We start from the raw sequence: 23,770 nt of genomic DNA, 5'->3' as shown, positions 1-23,770 counted from the left end.
TACTTTCTATCAAGACTATTAGTTTTGCTCTTTTCTCCAGATTTTCCCAAAACAATCTTTTATGTCTAGTAATCATTTCCTACTCTGCTGTTTAAATTTTCTAACACGAACCAACTTTTCTCTTTTCATTGTGTCAACTGCTTTCTCTAATGCCTCCACTTCTTCCTTAGTAGAACTTGGACCATACACAAAAATAGGTCTCATTATCCAGTTCCCAATTTTGATATTAGCCCACATTACTCAACTTGATATTGCCTGCCATTCAAGAAGATTATCCTCATATTTAGTTTATTATTATAGCTACTCCTTTCCCCTGATTGTTATTGCCTGAATATAAAATCTTGTATTTGTGGCTTGGAAAGATCTCACCTGTTTTTGTCTCCTTTGTTTCATAACACATTATGTCAATCTGGTACTTATCCAATTCTGCTGCTAGTTTCATTTCTTTTCCATTGATGGTTGTTATATTGATGGTGCCAATCCAGATCTCTGCTGATGTTGGGTTGGGAATTTGTTCCAGTAGCGTATAAGGTGTGACGATTTAATTCCTGAAACAGCCGTGTAGTGTCGCCCATGTGGTGATTTGGTTAGGGTCACGCGATAATCATCTCTGTACATGTTTTAACTAATGCCTGCATAAACTTCAAGCCAACAGAGTCATTTGCTAGTTGGCTAATGCAAAAACAATAGAGCATATAAACTTTGACATAAAAATGTATGATCAAAATTTGGAACAGCGTGCTAACATCAAATTTTGTGGGAAACTTGGCAAAACTGCTACTGAAACGTTAGAGCTGTTGAAAGTGGCATATGGTGTGGATGCTCTGAAAAAGTCAAGTGTCAAGTGAAAAAGTCCCCAGAAGTGGGAAGCCAAAAACAAAAATGAAGGACACGAACAGAGTGCAAAATTTGCTACAGTCTGACAGATGATTAAGTGTGCGATTAATGACTGAAGAATTGCAAATGAATTGAGAAACAGGTTGTGACTGATCTTTCTTCAAATAAGCACATGTTTTCGAGAATAATTACAGGTGATGAAACTCGGTGCTTCCGGTATGATCCCAAAACAAAACGCCAGAGCATGCAGTGCAAAATCCCAAGTTCGTCATGTCTGAATAAAGCACGCATGTTCGCAATTCAAGACCATGCTGATCAATGGACTATCCCCCTTGTGATCAAAGAAACACTTGTGTTTCTTTGATCACAAGGGGGGGGGGGGATAGTCCACTATGAATTCATTGAACAGGGACAAATGGTCAACCAACAATGCTATTTAGAGGTGCTGAAAAGATTATGAGATTCTGTTTGGAGAAAAGACCTGAATTGTGCCTGACAAGTAGATCATCCATCATGACAATGCGCCAAGCCATAGTGCGCTCATTGTGAGAGTTTCTGGCCAAAAAATCGATTACCAAATTAGGTCATCCTACTTATTCACCTGACTTAGCTCCCAGTGATTTCTGGCTGCTTCCAAAATTAAAGACTGTGCTAAAAGGACAAAGATTTTCTGACATTGCTGATATCCAGCATAATGTGATAAAGAAACTCTAGAGAATTCTGGTAAAAGAGTTGCAGGCCTGTTACCCAAAATGAGAACACAATCTAAACCAACATACAAATGCAAAAAAGGGATTACCTCGAAGGCAACAGTCGCTACTAATGCATAGTTCCGAGCGTAGGTTTATTAACAGGTGCATTTTTGGAATTAAATTGTCACACCTTGTATATTCATTGTTTGTCTGGTTTCCTGATGGGGAAAAAAAAGGGGGGGGACTTGTTTAACCGAGCAATACCCCAGCTAACATGAAATTCCATCATTTTGAGTTATGTTTTAAGCTAATAAGAATACAATTTGGTTGTCTAAATCCCAAATTGCCAGCTCATCATCGTTTCAGTATCCAGGTAGATACTCAACAGGGTGCACCACGAAAAGACGGGGATTGGATATTATATTGAAAGTTTATTTTTTCACTCGGTTAGAGTATAATAAAATTAGTTTAATCCTTTATCCAAGTGTGAGCAAACAAAGTTTGCGCCTGAAGTATCTTCAGGACTAGGGTAAAGTGATACAACACCAGGGCAACTCGTTGCAAAGGTGGAGAAAGCTACCAACACTCCTAACTCAGTATCTCCTATAATGCAAAACACATCTCCTTGCGGATATGTCTAATGTTATGCATTAAAGGAAGGGCCACTACCCAGACTAGTTTCGACCTTTATTGAGGTCTCTTCAGTGGGAGCCAAGGAGATGGAGATGTGTTTTGCATTATAGGAGATACTGAGTTAGGAGTGTTGGTAGCTTTCTCCACCTTTGCAACGAGTTGCCCTGGTGTTGTATCACTTTACCCTAGTCCTGAAGATACTTCAGGCGCAAACTTTGTTTGCTCACACTTGGATAAAGGATTAAACTAATTTTATTATACTCTAACCAAGTGAAAAAATAAACTTTCAACATCTTTCTCTAAATCCAGAGTAATTTATTAAAAAAGGGTGGCACACCATTTGGCAACTCCTATAGGTAGAGATGACCTGCTAATGCTTCTGCCTGGTATTTCCACTAGGGAAATACCAGGTATTTCCACTAGGGAAATACCAGGTATTTCCACTAGGGCCTGGCTCCCACTGAAGAGACCTCAATAAAGGTCGAAACTAGTCTGGGTAGTGGCCCTTCCTTTAATGCATAACATTAGACATATCCGCAAGGAGATGTGTTTTGCATTATAGGAGATACTGAGTTAGGAGTGTTGGTAGCTTTCTCCACCTTTGCAACGAGTTGCCCTGGGATTGGATATTATGTCAGAAGCCCTGGCCAATTCTCTGCATTCCCCTAAAAGCTCTTCCAGTTATCTAGCCTTGACCCTTAAGCATCCTCAACATTCATGTTAACAGCTTGAGAAAATCTCTTTCACACACACACTTATCAAACAGGTGAATGGCAGTCTGGTGTGTATATAATATTGGACTTGCAAATATAAGGGAAAAAATATTAGTCCACATAGGGTGTTCAGACTTTATTTTTAGGGCATAGTTCAAAGAGAACTGTTTCTATCAAAGTGACAGCATGTTCACTTGCTTTGAGTCTGAATGGGCAATGTGCATGACGTGCTAGTAGCAATTCATATAACCTGATGATGGATAGAATCCATATATCAGAGGGTACTCTCCCTTGCAGAACTGCAGATTTGGAATCCATAACCAAGCTTTGATCGAGTGAGTGCATAATAAATAAAAAGCAAAGAAAATTGATGTGCAATCTATTCGATAAAGGATAGAGTGTGAAGAATATTCAATGGTCTTGTGTACTTTTCTCTTAGTTAATGAATGTATGCAAGGTTTCTATCAAAAATTTGTCTTAAGAAGCTTCTAATATTAGTTTTTGTTGTTACTGGGATAGACTACCTTATCCTTAACTCTGGTTGTGGGTGACTTCTGCATTTTCGGCAGAAGTTTACCAACACTTTTTTCTGCTGAAAACTAGAACCCATTACCAATGTTCCCTTTAATTTTTGCTAGCCCATGTGTGCACGAAAAACATTTTATGCACAAGTTTCCAGCTTACATTCAATGTGTATGGCAGCCTGTGTCCACAGTAGCAAAAGTCACAAGCTCTTAATTTGATGGCAATATTAGTCTTACAATTTCAACACATTTATCCAGCCACTCAAATTTAAACGAATTTGTAATTCTTTTCCACATTAATTTTGATGACATTCTGAGGGTTTAATGCAATAAAATTACTAATGTTATATTTCTCATATTAATATCCCCCCCCCACTTTTTTTTTTGCCTTGCTATAACCTGCAGAACTGCAAGCACTAAATTAATTTGCTTAAATCAGTGTGGCTCTAAAAATCTATCACTGTTTGCACAACATGACGTGACTATACTTCACAACCACAAGACACTCTAAACCAGCCTTTCTCAATGTGTAGTGCACATATTTTTCTGGTGAGCCACAAGAAAAATTATTAAATAATTTTTTTTATCTCAGTTTTTAAATTTTCAGATGCTGTTTAAAATAGGATATATTAAAAATCCCATCAATTAAAAATTATTTTATGTTAAGGTTGTATATGTTATACCAAGTTCTCTACAATTTTGCAGTTATATGCAAGGATCAATATGAAGCCTCACCTAAAATATGACCTATTGGTAAGGAGTGGTGTATGGCACAAGTGGACTGCTGAGTTATAATGCTTTATCCAGGTGGGCTGCAGGCCAGAAAAATTGAGAAACACTGCTCTAAACAAACATAACTCTACAAATTGCTGAAGTCAGCATCAGTTCACCAACATGGCACAGAGTAATCTGTGTATTGAATTGGAGAAACTAATGACAAGTGACAAGTATTCATTTTGATAAATTATGGAGACTACTACATGTTAAGAATAATTTCTTAATGTCCCGACTTTCATATTAAGGTCAACACCTAGAACACACACACACACACGCACACACGCACACAGCTTACAGTAAACAGTAAAGGAAAGACTGCCAAAAGGAAGACGTGTGACAAGTATATCTAGAAATGGAAGCGAGTTCAATTTCAATTTCAAATACAATTTCAGTTATGAATTGTATGCATGTGATGTTCAGTTGGCTGAGGAAGATATCTGAAGTCTGGTGGCTGCATGAGCAGATAATGAAACGTCAACATACCTAAGCCAGACTATGGATTTTAAAGTAAAGGAATCTAAAGCACATTGCTCAAAAAAGCTTCCATATAAAAGTTAGCAATCATGTGTGTGTATGTGGGGGGGGTAATGATGGCAAGCCCATAGCTGTGCCTTCTTTTTTGCAGGTAAAAGGTATTTTGACATACAAAATAACCGAGTACAATATGTGCACAAAGGGTGTTGTGATATCCCTCAAATGCTAATTTTTATACGGAAGCTTTTGAGTAATGTGCTCTAGATTCCTTTATTTTAAAACCTGAAATCTGTCTTAGATATGGTGACAAAATTTTAATTATCTGGCTCCACAGCCATCAGGCTTTAGTCACCTGAACAAACAACACAAACATCCGAGCTGATTATATGGTTCTAGCCAATTTGTAGAAAAGTAGAGCCATTGTTTCTTTTCTCTTGTTCTTTCAATATCAAAAATTCATGAAGACAGGAACTTGTTTCTCAGATTTCAGCAAAGCTTGCTTTCCCCTAAAGCATCTGCAATTGCTTTCAGTTCAGTAACTACTCATTCATTATGTTCCAGGGCAGATGAATGTCATGTTCTATAAATAATCTTCATTTTTCAAATTTTCCCATAAAAATTTTGCACTGGTTGCATGGCTAACTGGATCCAAGATTATTTTCAATTTTAACATCTAACATAATGTGCTTTGGCCCAAGCATGTTTAAAAATTATGAGATTTTACATAATAGAGTATCAATGAAATATACTCTCTGCTCTGTCTTGATCTTTTTTTTTTTAGCTTTGGCACTCACCATGGTTTAGGAGAGAGTAGAAAGAGAGATGATTTTTAAATTGCAGTTGTTGCATCATGGACAATACAATCTGTAGCATACATCATTGCATCATCCATAGGTGTCTGGATGTGTGAACATTAAATTTTGCAAGATAGAAAAAAGTATTCTAGTCAGGCTGGTCAATTTTCCGCATGGGTATCCATGTAGGAGAACAATGTTCCTATGAGAAAACAGCTCAAATCATCACAGGAAAATGATCACTCCTATATATGTTTTCATTGACATCCCACATGAGCAGTGTAAGAATGTCAAGGGAACTGATTGTAAAATCTACTGCAGAATATGAGTGAGTAGGCACATGAAAGAATGTGTCATGTACAATTATTAAGAAGAGAGGTTGTTATTGTCAAGTGTGTGTGTTCAACAATCTGACTTAGCCCATCCTTGTTGGCATTACCCCCACAGAGTATTACACATAAAAAATATGTACTGAGACAGCTGCAGTATGAGATTAAGACTGATCTGTGTGAACTCGCCGGGGTTCGCCGCTAGAGGGCCAGGGGAACGGTCGTATTTTCAGGGAGCTCCCGAAAGCTAAGTACAATTTTGAATGGAAATTAGAATAAATGTTAAAAATCATAACATAATATTGTCTAAATTTGGTAGCTTGTTGTATCTGTGTGATTTTGGTGTAAATTCCGTAAATTAATTTAGTCTTTAACGATACGTTTCATATATTTGAATATGGCGCCAATGCGACGTAAGATAATGGCGTCCAAAAATACAACGCCATTGTTCAAAAACTATAATGTGAGAGAATTTGTCCAATGTGATGTGTGTGGAATGTATGCATTCCCGAATGAGTCTGGAGTATGGGTTGAAAGTGATAGTGGTGGGAGAATGTGTAGAAAGTGTATGCAAAGTGAGGAGTCGAAGTATGTGTCAGGTTGTGAGACAGTTATGGTTGAAGAAAGCCAGAATGCGAGTGAAAATAGTGGCTCGATAGGGAATTGCGGTGTACAAGATGGCAATGTGAGCGGTGATCTAAGAAAGAGTGAGAGCAATTATACAGAAAGAGAAAATGGTTTGAATGATAAAAAAAATGAGGAATTATTTGTAGGAAGTGAGATCGCTAGGCTGCGCGCAGTGATACAAGATGCGCAGCGGCAATTAGAGCACCTGCAAAACTCTTTCCAGAGTGATTCGGCTAACGGAAATAAACAGCGTGGGCGAGTTTCTGAAATGAAGGAGAGAGTATTGTATGGTGACTCGTTATTAAGAGGAGTAATAGATGGGAGTGTAACTAAATCGTACTTACCGGGTGTGAAATTTAAGGATGTAAGTGAGAGCATTAGAGTGCAAAAACAGAGGGTGAAAGAAATAACAATTGTGGCTGGTACGAATGAATTGAAAGGTGATAAATTTTTTATGAGAGAGGACTTGAAAGTATTGTTAAAGGTAGCGAAAGAAAAGAGTGACAGAGTTAGAATGGTGAGTCTGTTACCGCGGTATGACAGAGAGGAGTTTAGAACGAGGGCCATAATCGCAAATGATATTATGCGCAGGTTATGCGGACGGTGTGGAATTTGTGGACGTGTGGAATGAGTTTGATGGGCGAAAGGACTTATACAAGATGGATGGACTGCATTTGAATGGACTTGGTGTGCGGAGACTGGAAAAAGTGTTGCTGAATGAAGTGAAAATGGATGTGCAGAACCAGGGAAACTAGAACTACCAAGGAGGGGGGGAAGTGGATATCCAGACATCAGTGAGACAGTTGAGTGTAAAAATGTATATAATGTACCTGAGCCAGCAATAAGGACAAAAAATGGGAATGGGATATTAATAGAATAACGCATCAAGATAGGGGTGGGACAAAGGGAACACTGCAATTCATGTATACTAATGCCAGGAGTATTAGGAACAAGAAGGAAGAATTTTTGGCCTTGATTGGCTCTTCCTGGCCACAGGTTATTGGCATTAGTGAAACATGGCTGACGGAAGATGATATAGTTAGTGGGATAGAATGTGTAGGTTATAGTATGTTTAGGAGGGACAGAGAGAATAAAATTGGGGGAGGGGTGTTATTGATGATAGCTGATGAACTGCAGCCAAGGAGAATTGAAGTATTGCAGGATAGTGAAAGGAGCTCATTTGAGGCTATTTGGTGTGAGATTGATACTGGCAGAATAAAATATACAGTTGGGTGCTGCTATAGACCAGGTGATGGAATAGATGGTGGAGATGGTATGCATAAACAAATTGATGAAATGAGTGGAAGGAGGGTAATTATTATGGGGGATTTCAACTATGGTAACATTGATTGGAAGGAGGAGAGGACACATGTGAGGAAGGAAATGGATTTTATTCAATTATTAAGGGATAACTATCTGAAACAGCATGTAATTGAAAATACTAGGGGTGTGAGAGAGCTTGACCTGGTAATAGTATCTGAGAATTTGACTGTAATGAATATGACCATGTTGCCACCTATTGGTGAGAGTGATCATAAGGTCTTGACCTGGGAGATGGCTAAGGGTGTGAAATTTGTGATTAAGACAGGGTATATGTGGAATTACCGTGCTGGCAAGTATGACAAGCTTAGGAGATTGCTTGGATCAGTGCCATGGCATGTAAAACTGCAAGGGCTGGACGTCGATAGAGCATGGGAAGTGATCAAAGAGCATTTACAGGAGGTTATGGCTGATTGTATACCTAAGGTCCGAATAGTGAAACAAGGAGGGGTTAAATGGATGAATAACACCATTAAGCTTGAGCTGCAAAAAAAGAAACAACTATGGAGGGAATTTAAAGAAAGGGGTGACCTGCAGGCAACGAACGGTATAAAGTACAGGCTAGAAGGGTAACGAGTGTGGTAAAAACAGCAAAAGCCGATTATGAAAGGAAACTAGCTATGCAAGCAAAAGAGAATCCCAAACAGTTCTTTCAATATGCTGCAAGCAAGAAAAAAACTGTACATGGCAAAATGATTTTAAGGAATGACGATGGTAAAGAGTTCACTGAACCAGTCGATATAGTGGAGTTACTGAGCGCGCACTTTGCAAAAGTATATCATCCAGGTGGTGACGTTGAAAAAATGAAGGAACCATTAGTTTATATGGGAATTGTGATGAATGAAGTGGAGGTGAATAGTCTATTACAGAACCTTAATGTGAATACATCTGTGGGATTGGATGGTATACCGGCACGGGTCTTGCATGAAGCGGCTAATGAATTATCAGTGCCCTTGACCATGTTGTTTAATCTGAGTCTCAGGTCTGGCTTAGTCCCGAAGGCGTGGAAAGAGGGGAAAATAGTTCCACTGCATAAAGGAGGATCCAAGACTATGGTTGCAAATTACCGACCGATCAGCATATCAGGAGTCGTTGTCAAGGTCTTGGAGAAAGTAGTCAAGGTAAAAATACAGGAATGGATTGATGAAAATGAGATACTGTACAGAGGACAGCATGGCTTTGTGAAGGGTAGATCATGCCTCAGTAACTTGCTCAAGTTTTATAACAAGGTGACGGCTGAACTGGATAAGGGAAATGGGTTTACAGTGATACTGCTGGACCTGGCAAAGGCGTTTGACAGGATACCACATGGAATTCTAATCCGTAAACTACAACATATGGGAATGGATATAGGGTTGGTGAGATGGATAGCTGGGTGGTTGATGGAGAGATATCAAAGAGTAGTTTATTCAGAAGTAGAGTCCAAAAAACAGCCTGTGACTAGTGGTGTGCCACAGGGTTCTGTTCTTGGACTACTGCTGTTTAATCTGTTCATTAACGATATAGGGAATGGTCTAAGTGGGACAGTTCATTTGTTCGCTGATGATGCAAAGTTGGGTAGGGCGATAGTGAATGCAGAAGATGTCAAAGTCTTGCAAGATGACTTAGATAGATTGGAGTTCTGGATTAAGGAGAATGGATGTCAATTTAATGTGACAAAATGTAAGGTTATGCATTTCGGAGTGAAAAGATTAGCAGCAGTATACCACATTGGTGGAGCTGTACTCCAAGAGATTGATGAGGCCAGGGACTTGGGAGTGTTGGTGGATAGGAAGATGAAGTTTAGGGGGCACATTGCGAAAGTAGCTAAATCAGCTCATCAACTCACTTGGTTGTTGAAAAATACCTTGACGAGCAGAGAAAAACAAGTTATTGTACCTCTGTACCGAGCCCTGATAAGACCTCATCTCGACTACTGTGCCCAGATTTGGTCACCTCGGTTCCTTCTTGATGGGGAGGAGGTTGAGAGGATCCAGAGGCGAGTGACTAAGATGATAGCAGGTCTATGGAATGCACCATATGAGAACAGGTTGAAGATTTGTGGGTTGCAGAAACTAGTTGATAGGCGAAAAAGGGGAGATATGATTGAGACATTCAAATTGCTAAAAGGATTCTATAGGATTAATTCAGATGATATTTTTGAGATCAGGACTGGTGGTGGGAGAACTAGGGGACACCCATGGAAGCTGGGCAAGAGCGTGGTTAGCAGGGGTGTTAGAGCTGGGTTCTTTACTTTTAGAGTGGTAAATGAGTGGAATAAGCTGCCAGAGTCTGTTGTGGGTGCTATGACAGTGAGCGAGTTCAAGGCAAGGTATGATAGATACTGTGAGAATGTTGAACAGCTGTGTGAACATGATGTTTAGGGCCTCCCTCGATGAGTCTAAGGACTCCTGGAGTAGTCCGTGGTAATAATAATAATAATAATAAAAACTCAGAACTGAGTGGTAAATAAGGGAAGATATTGTAATAATAAATCCCATCAAGAGACAGATGGCTACCACTTCCAGAGGAGCGTTAGGCTGGATGTTTTGAAAAAGAGTATAGTTGCCCATCAGGATAGCAACTGCTCAATGAGAAGATCCATCTCCAGTTCTGTCCTTAAAAATTATAGTAAAATGCTTAAGGTGGGATCCTAACTGGGTTTCGTTTCCTGCAGAAAAAGCTTGACATCATCAATATTTTGGTGAAATCATAACAGCTTCACTGTAAGAATTTTTCTATTACTTTGATTATTGAATGGATTCATATGGGTTCATGTTAATCAAATAAAGCACACTATCAATAATGATTTATTGTAATTGTTTATTTTAAAGGCTCATAAAGTCGATGTGCAATTAAAGAAAGCTTAAAAGGCTTAATTTTGGTGATGTAGAATAATAAAAGTAGGGCTATAGTAATCATCCTTATTTCATAGCTGTGTTTTTTTTTTCATAAGCTCTCTGGTTCATTTTCAGAACTTTCTATGTTTCAATTCATTTACTATAAAATAAGGATGAATATATAATAATACTTCCTTTTATTATTTTAAGTTGCCAAAATGAAGCCTTTACACTCTTCAATTGTGGCATTTATGCACTGACCAAGAGTTCACGTATGAAAAATACAACTCTCTGATGTAGGGAATAGTTATACCACTGAATTGAGAGCTGTCTGGTCTCTGATGAATTAAAGATGCCAAGAAATTATATTCTTGGTTTCATCCTTTATCCAAATGTAAGCAAACAAAGTTTGTGCAAGAAGATACTTCACATGCATTAAATTATAATTTATGGTATAACCAAGCAAAAAAAAAGTTCAAAATAACTATCAGACCTTAATCAAAAGCCCTAATAAAAGGAAAATATAGATGCCTGGGCAGAGCTTATAACTTAAGTGGTGCAACCCAAGGCAACTCTGATGCTGATGGTTATATCCTCATAATCTCTCTGGTCTATTTTCAAAACTTTCTAAGTTTCAATTCATTTAGGTATGAAATAAGGATAGATTTATAATATCCTCTACATTTTTATATTTAATATGTCTTCTACAAGTACTATAATGAAAAATACAAAATGAGTGACATTAAATCATATTTGCTGACTTAGCTAAATTGATAATCTCCAGTTTCCAATCTATTGTGGATTCATATGACATTGTGAATATTTATGAATGTCTTTCTAAGTATTTTGTAGATTTCCATCACCCAGTGTGGAATCACCACCCTTGAATATTGCAAGCTTGAAGCAACTTGAAAGATACCATGTTTGGCCTCTACAGCAGAGTTTCCAGATTCTGTAATCCTCAGCACATCCACAATGTCCAACTTTTCAAATATCTATGTAGTACAGAACCTGCAGACATCAAGTAACTGATGATTTAATAGTAATTTGATATCATCACATGTTCAACATATAATATAAAAAAATAAATAAAATAACAATATAACTATTTTCTAATTTTCTGTGAAGCTTTTTTTACAACATATAAAATATGGAATATGACATTTCTTACCAGAAGTATCTCTCCCATACCAAGAAGTGAGTCAGATTCACTGTGAACTGGACTTTGCTTATCTTTGTACATGAATATTCCAACACCAATGACTATCATCAACACATATAAATATTTAGCTAATGTGTATCGTTTACGTCCTATTAAAACACCTAACACCATAACTGGAATAGGTTTACATGATTTTCCAACTACCTGAAAGAAAATTATATATATCTAATTACTTCCTAAATCCTCAAGAATCATTTTTTTTTATAGTAAAGTAAGAAAGAATATTTACAGCTTGAATTATGCTTTCATAATGGTGATAACATTGTTCATCTCTTTAAAACACAAATATTTTCATTATCAGATATGTAGAAGCTTCTTGCTTTTTAAACAAATACAAGATCAAATACTTTTCATGATTTTTTTTTTTTTTTTTCCATGAGATTCTAAAGCTGCTTTAGAATCAAATTTACATAACTGGAAAAGACCTTCACTTGTTCATAATAGTTGCTGGATGATACAGAAAATTTTGAAAATTCTGGTGCTTATGACCCTGGATACAATCCTTGGTTTCCACATATATCCTCTTACTAGGCTCCCACTTGGATAATGAATGGATGGAATGGCAATTTTGAATTTAGATGACCCAAATGTATTCTATATTGGTTGAAAGTACATATACGAGTATATTCGGATGGCAAAACATGACCAGATGTCACAATAAGAGGAATGTTGTAGTTATGTAAAGCTGCCACTCTATCAGGGAAACCAGATGAAGAACAAATGGCAAAATGGTTACTAAAACAAAATGTAGTTTGAGCAGAACTGAAAATACATATCAATGTAAGAAATACAGCTAGCAAAAGAAGAATTAGTGAAGTACCATGAGGACATGGTGTTAGAGAGATTAAAGAAAGCAAATGGGATATTTTTTAAGTTTTCAATATGATATAAATGCCAGTTTCAATTTTTTGGTAAAATTTTATTTGCAAAGTTAGAATTACTGAATTACCTTAATGATACAGAAAATCCACTAATGCTTTTTATTCCCTACAGGGAGTAGGTAAAGCCATTTTAGCTTAATCTAACTTTTGGATACTAAGGCAGAAGTTCGATCTCTGCTAGTAGCCAATCAGAGATAGCTGGTCTAAGACTATCACTAATTATAAATACCATCCAGCAAAGAGAGGCAGACAAGTGTCACCATTTCGTGATCCTTAACTGTAGCACAGTATATTATTTGTCTGAAACAGTATGGGTTCTATGATTAATTTTCTTGAGTTTATGAGACAAAATAAAACCCCTTGGACAAAGCCCATGTCCAAGGTCAACGAGCACAGAAACTGGTCAAAGGGTTAGAAATCATTCCTCTAGTCAGTGATAGATTCAAACTGAGTACACTTTCTTTGGGTGGTGTAGTGCTATGGGTGCAAACACCACTTCCACAGGCCTGATGCAGAAAATACCAAATGTAATCCCATCCAATTTCAAGTTTATGTTTGTGTATATATATTTGCTTATGAAAATTTGATTCACATAAATTAGTATATTTCTGTATCATCCAGCAACTATTATGAACAAGTGTGACCTTGCAGCTGAAAATTTTAAATACACTGTTAAGACATTGTATTTAGCATGGCAATAAAACTTCTGCTTTGTGTTTTCTCCCAGTCTGTTAGAAGGGATGCTTTTTCATTAAACAGGATAATTTTCTTTCTAGTTGTCTGTACTTGTTAGTGATGCAACCAATAAAACTTCTACTTTGTTTAGATTGTATTTGTGCAGTATGGGATCTGTGGAGGAGGAGGGGGGGGAGAGGGTGTTTTTTGCTAAACAGGATCATTTCCATTTTAGTCTTTGGAAACAATAGCCACAGTGAATAAAAATCTGTTTATTCCTGCAAATAAAATGAATCCTATGTTTTAAAAGTCAAGGACAGTATTTGGTGAGTTCCAAAAAAAATATTAGCATATTCATGATTTATTACTATGTTAAAAAAAGTGTACACTGATCATGACAATCATTTCTGTATAAAAGAAAAATTATTTTAGAAAATAAGTGTAATATAAATAAAAAACAAAAATACATCTTATGCACAACAAATTGCATAGAATAATCTGCTCACTACTAGCAATCCAATGCAATGAATCACCTGATTAACATTATTAGTTCAATGTATATACCCTTCTCTACAGTCATTGATTATGCTATAGAGAAGGGTAAATATTCAAACCTCATGTCAGAGGTTTGAATATTTACAGCACTAGGAAAGGATTAAAAACTTATTTTATTTTAATGCTTCCAATATTTCATCTCAGTCACTGAGACATCTTCAGGGATTACAAATAACTCTTGTAACACTCAAATACAACACAATACTAAGTAAACCACATGAGTGACTCTAAAGTCCTACCTAGGTGGTGCGCCATCTATGGGCATTTGTAGGTGGCCTAGGATGTAAAGTGGGACCTCTGATAATTAATGTTTCCCAAACACACAGATTCTAATTATTCATGGTGAAGAAATAGCACACAAATCAAGACAATAAAGTAAGTTGAAACTACGCTTATCTAGGCAATTAAATTGGCTGGCCTTTCTAAAAGATGTTGGGAAACAAGAGTGATACCTAACTGTGTTAAACTAAAAATCAAATTTCTGTAAAAAAAAACCTCCATATATACAAACGTCCCAGCTCTTTACAATCCGAGCTCTCTGTGATACCAAACTCTGAACTTTGGTCTATTCTCTCGGACATTTCAGAAACTTCCGCACAGAAAGAATTTTAAAAAAATAAAATAATAATAATAAGCACATCAAAACATATAACAACTTCTGTAAATCTAAACCACAACTGCAAATTCAACCTCTCCAGACAGTAGTGAATCCATCTTCAAAAAGCACAATGCCATCAGTGCCCTAAGCCTTGGCCACTGATGCCATTGCACCGAAAGAAGTGCCATTGCTAGACATAATGTACAACATCAAACGTGGAATTTGTTGCTTAGCACTAGAAATAGCCAATAACATCAGACTTGATGCCGCCAATATCCTCACTGAGTTGTCGCCTCCAAAAAAGTAATTTAAGTTCTTGCCAACTCACTGCTCTCAGAAAGTTATGGAAAGGGAAAAAAGTATCATCATCACCAGAGCGAAATAAGGGTAATGCCACGGAATATAATCAAAAAATGAATATTATTCTCCGAGATCACGCTACCTACGTCCCACTAGAACACAATCCTACAAAAATGCAAGTTAAAAAAATTAAAAAACATATCCTCTTGGCTGCCAGAATTACAAAAAAATTCAAACTTTTCAGTTCTCATCTCTCCTGTATATATGGTTTACCTAAAATCCATGAACCTAATCCCCCCCCCCCCTCCCAAGACCTATAGTAGATGCCACTGATGCACAATGCTACAAACTGTTAAAGCAGCTGGCTAACTCTCTTACTCCCCCCCCCCCCCAATGGATTGACCACATCCTATATAAAAAACTCTACCCATTTTAAAACTTTGATTGAAATCTAACTTTAAATAATACAGATATATTGCTAAGCTTTGACATCACCTCATTCAGTTTACCAATATTCCCTTAAATGACACCTTAACACTCTTAAAAAACATTTTTTCTCCTGATATCTTATATCTCTTTTCCTTTGCCATCAATTCTGGTTATTTTGATTGGAAGAACAAAATTTACAGATAGACAGAGGGAACCGCTATGGACCCACCCCCCTTCACCAATTTTTAAATGGAAAATTTTGAAAAACGAGCCACAGACTCAGCCCTCTCAGACCTGGCTAAGATATGCAGATGATGTGTTTTCTATTTGGCCTCATGGCCGAGACACATTAGACTCCTTCCTCAGTCACCTCAACAGCCTACATCTAAGAATCCAGTTTACAATGGAAAAGGAAAATAACAATAGTTTACCCTTCCTGTCTATCTATCTATATGTTCACTCATTTATGTTCTTATGTTAAAATAAGATCTTATGTTATCTTGTTAAAATAACTCTTTAATGGCTTTAATTAATTTTTAAAAAAAAATGTAATTAGCCTTATAAGTGACTTCGATGTAACATACCTCAACAAGAGTATGAGCATGTAACCTCTCTGTCTGACTGCAGAGAACCAAAAACTGGTTAATCCTGTATATAAGATTGTTATGTTTACAATAAAAAAAATGTTCACTGGACATCCACAGATGCCGTATGGTCACTCCAATGCTCAGTGATGTGCCACACCAGGCCTTGCCATGTAGTCCTGTTGTTTGCTTTTCTGGAGACTTCAACTCTCTGAAGATTAGTTGCTCCACACACACCATCAATCCATCTCATTGATGGTCTACCCCTTCCTCTTTTTCCAGGAACTTTACCTTCTATTACTGTTCAATGTGTCCAAAATATTTTAACTTTCTTTTGTCAATATTCTTAAGGAGCCTTAAAGTTCTACTGATCTTTTCTAACACCCATTCATTTGTATGTCTTTCAGTATATGATATCCTCAACAGCCTTCTGTAACACCATATCTCAAATTTAGCCATTCCTAACTTTCTTCTGATGTCTTCTGAACAGTAATTCTTCACATTAATAATGGATCCCAGGTACTCAAACTTGCTGACTTCCTCAATTCTTTTTCCATTAAGGTAAACTTGTTTCTTAAGAGCATTTCCTTTGAGAACCATAATCTTTGTCTTGCTAGGATTTAGCAAGTTGAAGTCCTCTGTTATTACTGATCTTGTTAATTAGGTCAAGAATTTGTCCTAGTTCTTCCATATCATTACAAAGGAGTACTGTATCATCAGCATAACTCAGATTACTGATCAATCTACTTATCCAATGCTTCATGCATGATGTCCTCCGTCCTTGCCTTACTCCTTTTCCAACCTGAAGCCAATCAGTCAATCCAACACCTGTTCTTATTGTGGATTCTTGTTCCCTGTACAAGTTGGCTATTAACCAGATACTGTGTTAAGGAAAACCCATTCTTTTCATTACTTCCAACAGTTTCACATGCTGAACATGCTCAAAAGCTTTAGAGTAGTCTAAGAAACACATTACCAGAGGAAGTCTAAATTCTTTATATTTTTCTATGATTTGTCTTCCCTTCCTAGACCCCTTAATAATATGCCTTCCTAATGGTAACCTTTCCTTCACTGTATATAGAAAACCCACTCACACAGGAAGATACATTCACAAACTCTCTCACCACCACACCTCTCAATAAATATGGCATTATTAAAACTAACTAATAGAACCCATAATCTTTGTTCCAGTGGAACTTCCCTTTCAACCGAGCTCAACAACTTCCTTTCCGATGACCACAGCAATCAGAGAATTAAAAAATAATCAGTTCCTCACCTCAATTCCCCCAGCCATCTCTTCAGAAGGATTTCAGAAATGCCATCACCATCCCCTACATCCATGGCACATCAGAAAAAATAGCCAGGGCCTTAAAAAAGTACAACCTCCACACAGTGTTTAAGCGCCACCATAAACTTGCTATTCTTATCCATTCTATGAAAGATCAGCTTCCCTCCTCTCTCATTGCCTGGAATTTATAAAGTACCCTGTTCCTGCAAACTGGTTTACTTTGGTAGATCAGCAACCATCCACTTAGAACACAAATCATACATCTGTAATCACGACTATGGTCAATCTGGCCTTGCAAGACAATGTTTTGGATACAACCCACAGGATCTCCTGGAAAAAAAAAAAAACACCATGCTCCATCATAGTAAATTCAAAAAAGAAAGACTGTTTACAGAATCTGCGGTGGTACTCAGAAATCAAGCGAATTTAAATAAATACAGTTCCATAAAACTTCCCAAAATTTTGGAAACATTAATTATCAGATCACCCCTTACATCTCCTAGGCCACCTAAAAACGCCAATAGAAAGCATGCTACCTAGATAGGACTTTAGAGTCATCCACGTGTTTCACTTAGTATCGTGTTGTATTTGTGTGTATGTTACAATAGTTTTTTTGTAATCCCTGAAGATGTCTCAGTGACTGAGATGAAATACTGAAAGCATTAAAATCAGTTTTAATCCCTTCCTAGTGCTGTAAATATTCCATTAAATCTCCAACATGACAATAGCTTTATAGTTTGACATATGAGAACTTTGACTAAGAAAGAGCCTATGTATTATTCCTAAGTTAAAATTCTTATAATCATTTTCACCAGTTAAAGGCATAATTATAATTGGTCACCTCATTTATATACAGCTTCTCAGATTTCACTATGTTCTTGTATCACAAATCCCATCATGTGTTGTTTAAGATAGCACAGGATAAGACTTAAATCTGAGTTATCCCCAAGTAATTCTATAGTCTCTTCTCCTTGTCTTGCATTCTTTCACCTACCTCTAGTATATATCCAAATAGCTGAAATCACCCATAATAAAAGTTCATTTTTTATCACTAAGATTTTTCTGTATATGCAATTCAGTTAAGATGATCCCAGTCTGTAGCAGCACCCAATTGTGCATGCTGTCCTATTAATCACTATAACCTCTATCTCAAAACCAGCCTTTAACCCACTTACTATTCCTGTACTATAACCACTACTGGGACTGATGTGAGAACAGAGGTTGAAGAATTGGAGGTACTTAGTATCTTGCAGAATCTGAATACAAATACAGCTATGAGATTGGATGGGATATCAGCTTGAGTTTTACAAGAATGTGCAGGGAAACTGGTGATGCCTTTTGACTGGGCTATTCAATTTAAGTCTCAGCTCTGGCAAAGTCCCAAGAGAGTGGATGAAGGGCAAAATAATTCCTTTGCATAAAGGAAGATCTGTCTGTGGTACCAAATTATACACCAATTAGTATCTTGTGAGTGGTCATAAAAGTACTAGAAAAGTTGGTCAAAAAAGAGAATTCAGAAATGGTGGATAAGAATACGATACCCTATGAGGAGCAGCATGATTTTGTGAAGGGTTGGTCATCTATTAACGTTTTACATTAGAATGACAACTAAGTTGGAAAAATGGAATGGCTATACAATGATAGGGCAGGACTGTGCAAAGGCGTAGGACAGGATATCACAGGGAACTCTGTTACACAAACTGCAACAAGTGGGGATGGATAGGAAACTGGTGATATGGATAAAAGGGGTGACTGATGGATAGATATAAAAAGTAATAAATGGAGAAGCAGAATTCAGGAGAAGGCAGGTAACTAGTGATGTGCCACAGGGCTCTGTGCTTGGACCACTGCTGTTTAATTTGTACATAAATGATATAGGAAATAATTCAAAGGGAGATATTCAATTGTTTGCTGATGATACAAAGTTAGGTAGTACAGTAATAGTTAATCAAGGTGATGTAGAGAACTTACAGGATAATTTAAATGATGACTGACAGTATAGGCAAAACATAATGGATGTCAATTTAATGTGGAAAAGTGCAAAGTCATGCATGTTGGGATAAAAGCTGTGTACCACATCGAGGGGAACTGTACTCCAGTTCCCCTCGATGATGAAGCCTGGAATCTGAGTGGGGGGGGGAGAGCACTTAAGGGTCAAAGCTGTATAACTGAGAGAAGACCTCTACATAGCCTTTAAAGGAATGCAGAGAACCAACCAGGGCTTCTGACCTAATGTCCAATCCTCACCTTCTCACAATGCACCCTGTTGGATATCTACCTAGATACTGAACGAACAAGGATGGGCTGGCAATTTGGGATTTAGCCGACCAAATTGTATTCTTATTGGTTAAACCAAAATAAAAAATGATGGTACAACATGACAAAATTTCATGCCGGCTGGGATGTCGCCTAGCTAAACAAGGCCCCCGTTGTTTTCGCCAGGGAACCAGGGCGAACAACGAAAAGTCCGTTACTGGAACAAATCTGAAAACACACCCCAACTCAACATCACCAGAGTTAAAGATTGGTACAATCAACATAAGAAGCCTGAATGGCAAAGAAATGGAGCTAGCTGAGTAATTAGATAAGTACCAGATCGACATAATAGGGGTGACTGAAACAAAAAAAGACAAAAACTGGCGAGATCTTTCTAAGCAATAAATACAAAATGTTATATTCAGGCAATTACAATCAAGGAAAAGAAGGGGTAGCCATAGTATTCAACACAAAATATGAGGCTAATCTTCTTGAATGGCAGTCAGTCTCAAGGAGAGTGATTTCGTCAAATATGAAAATGGGGAATTGGACAATGAGACTTATTTGTGCCTATGGTCCCACAGAAGGTTCTACTAAGGTAGAAGTGGAGGAATTTTTTGATGCTTTAGAAAAAGCAACCAATGAAAAAGAAAAAGTTGGTCCTTGTTGGGGATCTGAATAGCAGAGTAGGAAATTATTGTGAGACATACAAAAATATTTTGGGAAAATTTGGAGAAAAGAGCAAAGCTAATAATAATGGCAAATACCTGTTGGATTTCTGCTCAGGACATGGACTGGTTATTGGAATCAGATAATTACCATTACTACCATGTTCCAACAAAAAAATGTGCACAAATTCACATGGAGAGAAAAGGCAAGGAATAAGAAAAGTCTCAATGACTATGTTATTGCTGATAGCAAGGTTTTCTCCTTGGTGCAGGATACCAGAGTGTACAGAGGATTTGAAATTGGAAGTGAACACTATTTAGTCTTGAGTAGGATAAAATTGAATTTCATATTGAAAAGAATAACATGTAAGAAAGTTTTTAAATCGAATAAAAGTTGAGCAGCCCTCAGATGTGAACTGCAGACTAACATACACAAAGATTATTGAAGAAAAAATGAAAGAGTTTGAGAACAGGAACCAAACCTTGGAGAATCGGTGGCAAGCCTTGAAGAAAACCCTGATTGATTCAGCCAGAGAGGCATGTGGTGAGGTTGTTTGCAAGGATAGAAAAATCAAGACTCCATGGTGGACACAGGAAGTTAAAAAGGCAGTGAAGGAAAAGAAGAAAGCATATCAAAAGTTCTTGGCAAATAAGTTAGCTTGTGCTCTTAGAGAATACAGAGACAAATGTAAGAAAGTGAAATATTGTGTAAAACTAGCTAAACAAAAGTCATGGGAGGACTTTGGCAAGAACATAGAAAATAAATATCAAGAAGGTGGTAAGATATTCTGGAGGTTGTTGTAGAAGCTTAGAAATTGAGGAAAGAGTGCTGTAAAAGGAGTTAGAGATGATAAAGGTGACATGAAAACAGGAGAAAAAGATATCCTTGAAGTATGGAGTAATTACTTCGAAAAATTGCTAAATGAAACAAGCAATGAGAGCACAGTGGTAAAAAACACTAAACAGTCAGGAATACATATCCATACTTGAAGTAGAAAAACTCATCAAAGGCTTGAAATGTGGAAAGGCAGCAGGAGTAGATGATATTTGACCAGAAATGCTGAAGTATGGTGGTATAAAAGACTTACAATGGCTCTGCATAGTTCAGAAAGCCTGGACAGAGGGACGAATTCCCAATGATTGGAGTAGAGCTCTAATAGTGCCCATATATAAAAAGGGAAATAAAACTGAATGTGAGAATTAAGGAGGTATTACCCTACTGAGTGTTCCTGGCAAGATCTATGCAAGTATACTTGAGAAATGGTTGAGAAGAATTGTGGAAGAAAAGCTTGGTGAAGAACAAGCTGGATTCAGGCCAAATAGAGGCTGTCAGGATCAGATCTTCACTTTACAACAAATAGTAGAGAAAGCATGGGAATATAACAAAGATCTGTATTAAGTTTTGTCGATCTAGAAAAGGCATATGACAAGGTGCCAAGAGAGAAGTTATTCAATACACTACAGTTATATGGTGTCAATGGGGCATTATATCAAGCAATACTTAGTCTGTATTTGAGTAAGTTGGCAGTTAGAATTGAAGGATGTACAGGAAGATGGTTTAATGTTAAATCTGGTGTCAGACAAGGATGTACATTTTCCTCTCTGTTATTCATTATCTATATGGATCACATTATGAAGGAAAGTGATACTAAACATGATATCAGAATTGGAGATGTTAATGTCAGCTCTTTGCTTTATGCAGACGATGTTGTACTTCTGAATAAATCTGCTACAAGTTTGCAAAATTCCCTGACTAAATTGAATAACTATTGTAATAGATATGGTATGAAGTTCAGCAATAAAAAGACAAAGACAATGAAAATAGGCAGAATCATTGAAAATGTCAACTGTGTTGTGAATGGAGAACCTGTGGAACAAGTAAAACATTTTAGCTACTTTGGCACGATTTTTACTGAAGATGGTAAATTAAATATATAAAAAGGCAATAGAATCAGCAAAGCTGGTATGGTGGGAAGTCAATTGAATAAATTCATATGGAATAAGAGAGAAATTAGTTGGAACACTAAATTAGCTGTATACAAGACAGTGTTCAAACCAATTTTAACTTATGGATCTGAGAGCTGGGTCAGAAGTAAAACACTTGACCAAAGACTAGAGACCGCAGATATGAGAGTCCTGAGAAAGATTATAGGCGTGAACAGATGGCATCAATGGCAATATCATATTAAAAATGAAGATATTAGGAAAGAACTTGATATTGTCAGCATCCAGGAATGCGTTAGCAGAGCTAATCTCAGGTGGTATGGTCACCTAAACAGAATGGGCGAGGAAAGATTATCAAAACAAGTGTTTTCTGCCAGGTTGGCAGGAAAACGACCAAGATATAGGTGGATTGATATGGTACAATGTGCCTTAGACAATAGAAATATAAGATCTCATCATCATCATACGTATCAAGGATTTAGGCCTAGCATGGCCTGTTCCGGCTTTAGAAGTCATCATTGAATCGTTTAAGAGGACGTCCTGGTTTTCTTTTTCCTAATGGCTTGTACTTTAAGGCTTGTTTTGGTAATCTTTCTGTTTTCATTCTTTGAGCGTGTTCCATCCATTTATGATTATATTTTTAAAATTTTTCTATTACTGGTTCTTGGTTTAATTCTTTCATAATATCTGCGTTTCTTTTGTGATCAAATAGGGTATACTTTGTAGTTTTTCTCATAAACTTCATTTCTGCTGTTGTTAATCTTTGTTTGTCTTTTTGTTTTATTGTCCAGATTTCGCTTCCATACATTAAGACCGGTAAGGCTAATGTATTGTATACTTTTAGCTTGGTTTGTTTTTGAACTAGGTTTGGTTTAAATATAGAGTTAATTATACCTGTTATTTTTAAATATTTTGCAATTTTTACGTTTATATCTTTTTCATTTTCATATATGATCATACATTCACCTGTTCTAAGATCTTGTTATCTATTACTATTTTAGTTCTTGCTGGATCTTGTCCTTTAAAGGCCATAGTTTTTGATTTTTCCATTGATATTATCATACCATAATCTTTGGATATCTCATTTAGATTTAAAATAGCTTTCTGTAAGTAAGCTTCAGAATTTGTAATTATTATTTGGTCGTCTGCAAAGAGGAGAGTGTTTAAGTTAACTGTAGGTGAAAGTTTAATTCCTTGATGTAAATTTTTACTCCATTTTATTATTATTTCATTTAAGTAGATATTAAAAAGAGTTGCTGAGAGGGGACATCCCTGTCGGACCCCTTGGTTTATCTCTCTCGTATATGATAGCTCGTGATTTAATCTTATTTGTATTTGATTATTTTCATATATACTTGTGATAGCTTTTGGGATATTATTTGGTATTTGTCTTTCTTTTAATATGTTAAATAATATGTTTCTTTTAACTTTGTCAAATGCTTTTTCAAAATCAATAAATGCAATATGTGTTTCTAAATTGTATTCTCTTCTTTTCTCTATTATTAATTTTAGGCAAAAGGCTGGGTCTATACATGATCGTCCTTTTCTAAATCCATTCTGTACCTCAAGAATAAAGTTTTCTGAATATTTCATTAGTTTGTTATTTAAGATTCTGCTATATATTTTGTAACAGGAATTTAATATACTGATACCTCTATAGTTTTTAGGGTCATCTCTATTACCTTTCTTAAAGATAGGAATCACAATTGCTTTTTTCCATTCTATTGGGGGGATACCAGTTGAGTAAATTTTATTTAAAAATAATAAGAGTCTTTCTTTGAATCTTGTTCCTGTGTATTTATATAGTTCTGAACCTAGCTTATCTTCTCCA

General features: G+C 36.7%; 1 protein-coding gene across 1 annotated transcript in view; it reads right to left on the bottom strand.

Annotated features, from left to right (window-relative positions):
- Nucleotides 1-23,770, bottom strand: part of meigo (Solute carrier family 35 member B1 homolog meigo) — a 120,386-nt gene that overhangs the window by 43,938 nt on the left and 52,678 nt on the right. Inside the window, exon 4 of the mRNA XM_090402477.1 lies at nt 11,711-11,905. Coding sequence (XP_090258603.1) covers nt 11,711-11,905 — 195 coding nt within the window. The remainder of the gene's footprint in view (nt 1-11,710; nt 11,906-23,770) is intronic.

This window comes from Typopeltis vanoorti, chromosome 13 (genome assembly GCF_054136105.1).
Source record: "Typopeltis vanoorti isolate ZY-2024b chromosome 13, IOZ_Tvanoo_1.0, whole genome shotgun sequence".
NCBI classification, from domain to species: Eukaryota; Metazoa; Arthropoda; class Arachnida; order Uropygi; family Thelyphonidae; genus Typopeltis; species Typopeltis vanoorti.
The sequence above is the reverse complement of the archived record's forward strand: the minus strand, read 5'-3'. Positions and strand labels throughout refer to the sequence as shown.